The 2479-nt window shown below is 34.9% G+C and overlaps 1 protein-coding gene across 1 annotated transcript; it reads left to right on the top strand.

Annotated features, from left to right (window-relative positions):
- The first annotated feature begins 203 nt into the window (after positions 1-203).
- LOC149211734 (putative protein phosphatase 2C 25) lies at positions 204-917 on the top strand. The gene has a single exon (XM_089388467.1). It carries the CDS (start codon positions 204-206, stop codon positions 915-917), a length of 714 nt encoding a protein of 237 aa, XP_089244593.1.
- Positions 918-2479: the final 1562 nt, after the last annotated feature.

The following is a 2479-nucleotide window of genomic DNA, read 5'->3' on the forward strand; positions in this document are numbered from 1 at the left end:
AAACGATTGAACGCTATAAGAATGCTGGAATCGTCTATGTTTAACAGGTTCGGAGAGACATATTCAACTGAATTGAAACGAGAGAAGAGTTCATTTATTTATCACCGTTGCAGAGACCTGTGATAGGGCAACAAGAATACAAAGGTTTCCGAAGGTATCAACAAAGTTCACCATCATCGCCAGCAGATCGACAGATTGTTAACATGACTTGCATTATAGCAGTGAATTCTCCCTCTATACACAATTCTGGTATTGAGATATGGGCAGCTTCCCCAAGGAATCATGGTTTCCAGACGCCCAGGAGCAGCGGCATCCACGCAAATTGTGTGGGGTCTCCGCTAAGGCCTGTTTTAACCATCAGGGACGAAAATATGCTGTGGATCGAGAGCGGGGATAGCCCGGCCAAGAGGCCTTTCCCTTCTTGTGTCAATGTCTCGGAGGATAATGGTTCGAATGTCCGCAGGTTCCCTTTGCCTGCTCTCAAAAGGAAACGACCGCAGAGGCTGGATATTCCGCTGCAGCTGTCGGGCCTAAACGCGCCGTGCCCGGCAGTGGAGCAGCCGAAGGAGGTGAATAAGGAGGGTACTCATTATGCAGTTTCGCGCAAAAAAGGTCCGCGAGAATTCATGGAGGATACCCACAAAGCCATTGTCAATGTTCTCGGTGATTCCAGACAGGCCTTTTTTGGTGTGTTCGATGGTCATGGTGGTCAGAAAGCTGCTGCTTTCACTGCCGAAAATCTTGGGCAGAATATTGTGGACGCTATGCTCAGCATGGAAGATGAAACCGAGGACTTTCTTGAGCAGGCCGTTAAAGCTGGATACTTAACAACAGATGCTGAGTTTTTGAAGCAGGAGGTTGGCAAGGCCATAAGAGTTTACTACTGCAAGGCCATAAGAGTTTACTACTGCATTTGACATATACATCTAACATCATATAAAAAAATTTGGTGGCAGTAATAATTATTACTACTGCATTTGACATATACATCTAACATCATATAAAAAAATTTGGTGGCAGTAATAATTATATGTTGTTATAGGGTAGGTCTAGTCAATGTAGTTTCAATTTTACTTTGAAACTACTTCAAAAGCAATGCAATTGTTGTTGAAGGCATAACAGTTAGTGGATGGAATAAGTTTCAGTGAGTATGATGGGATTTGGAGTTTGCATATATCACTAATATTAATTTTTCAATGTGGATTGAAACAAATTAGTGAACTAGGTAGAAAGAAGATTACACTTTAGAATAAGTTTCAGTAAATATGGTCCATAATCCAAGGACTTAGAATTTAAAAATTTTATCAATATGGATTTTTATTTGGGATAATATTAGTTTTTTGCAATTATTACTATAATGTAATATATTTCACTACATTAAATCACAAGTATTAAGACATTGTTTCAAATCCCTTGATTTATCATCTGCTACAACTATTGTGAGTTTTAGAATGCAAACAATTTATCAATATGGATATTTTAAGTAGGAATAATGTTACTTTGTCTTTTGCAATGATTGTTATAATGAAATATATTTCACTACATTAAACCACAAGTATTAAGACATTGTTTCAAATCCCTAGATTTATCATCTAATACATTCATTATGAGTTCTATCTCTATTAGAAATTAAATACCATACTACAGAACTAAAATAGATACTTCAAACAATGAAATATTCCGTCATAAACCCTAACTCACTTCAAACAAAGAAATATTCTATCATGCAACCTAACTTTAACCGAGAGAGAAAAACACTTTACTATAACATTGCCAATACATTTCACTTTTATTGTTGGTCATATCACAATAACAACAAATTAATAAGAAAGATCATTGTGAGTAGATAAATGACTCAATGTCTCAAACTAATAGTAATCACTTGAGAATGCTTCCAACCATTATAAAAATGAATCACAATATGACTATATACAAAATTGTTTTGTTGTCTATTTTTTAAATAAGAGTTATTGTGAATATAAAAATATATATGGTGCCTATGTATGTATATAGAATTGTCCCACTACATAGGAAGATGAAATGGGAGTGAACAATGATATAATAAATACAAGAACCATTTACATGAATGCTAACAAAATCTAAATAATGCAATAGCATGATTTTAGCTCATGAAATCCAAAAGCAATTATTAAACACATTGAACTAAAACCATACACCTTAATATAACCACAATATATAGTGAGTCACCCTAAAAACCCAATTTCACGAAACAAATTTGGTATGGTAATAATCAATATTTATTAATCAACAATTTATGAAAGTTTTGGTATTTTGTCTTTCTGTTGGATTTTACAAATTTGTTTACAACAATGAAACCAATCCCTTACTCATCTTGTTGAACAAGCCATTCTAGTTTTCTACAAAGAGGATAACATTGAGATCTATTGGGATAGCTAGAAATCCAAATAAACTTTCCCTTTTATTTTCCACTTTATCTCTTATTGGTACCATTCCCTTC

Source organism: Pinus tabuliformis, chromosome 1_1, assembly GCF_031772625.1.
Source record: "Pinus tabuliformis cultivar Carrire ecotype Pingquan chromosome 1_1, CPIR1, whole genome shotgun sequence".
In the NCBI taxonomy this organism is placed as follows: domain Eukaryota; kingdom Viridiplantae; phylum Streptophyta; class Pinopsida; order Pinales; family Pinaceae; genus Pinus; species Pinus tabuliformis.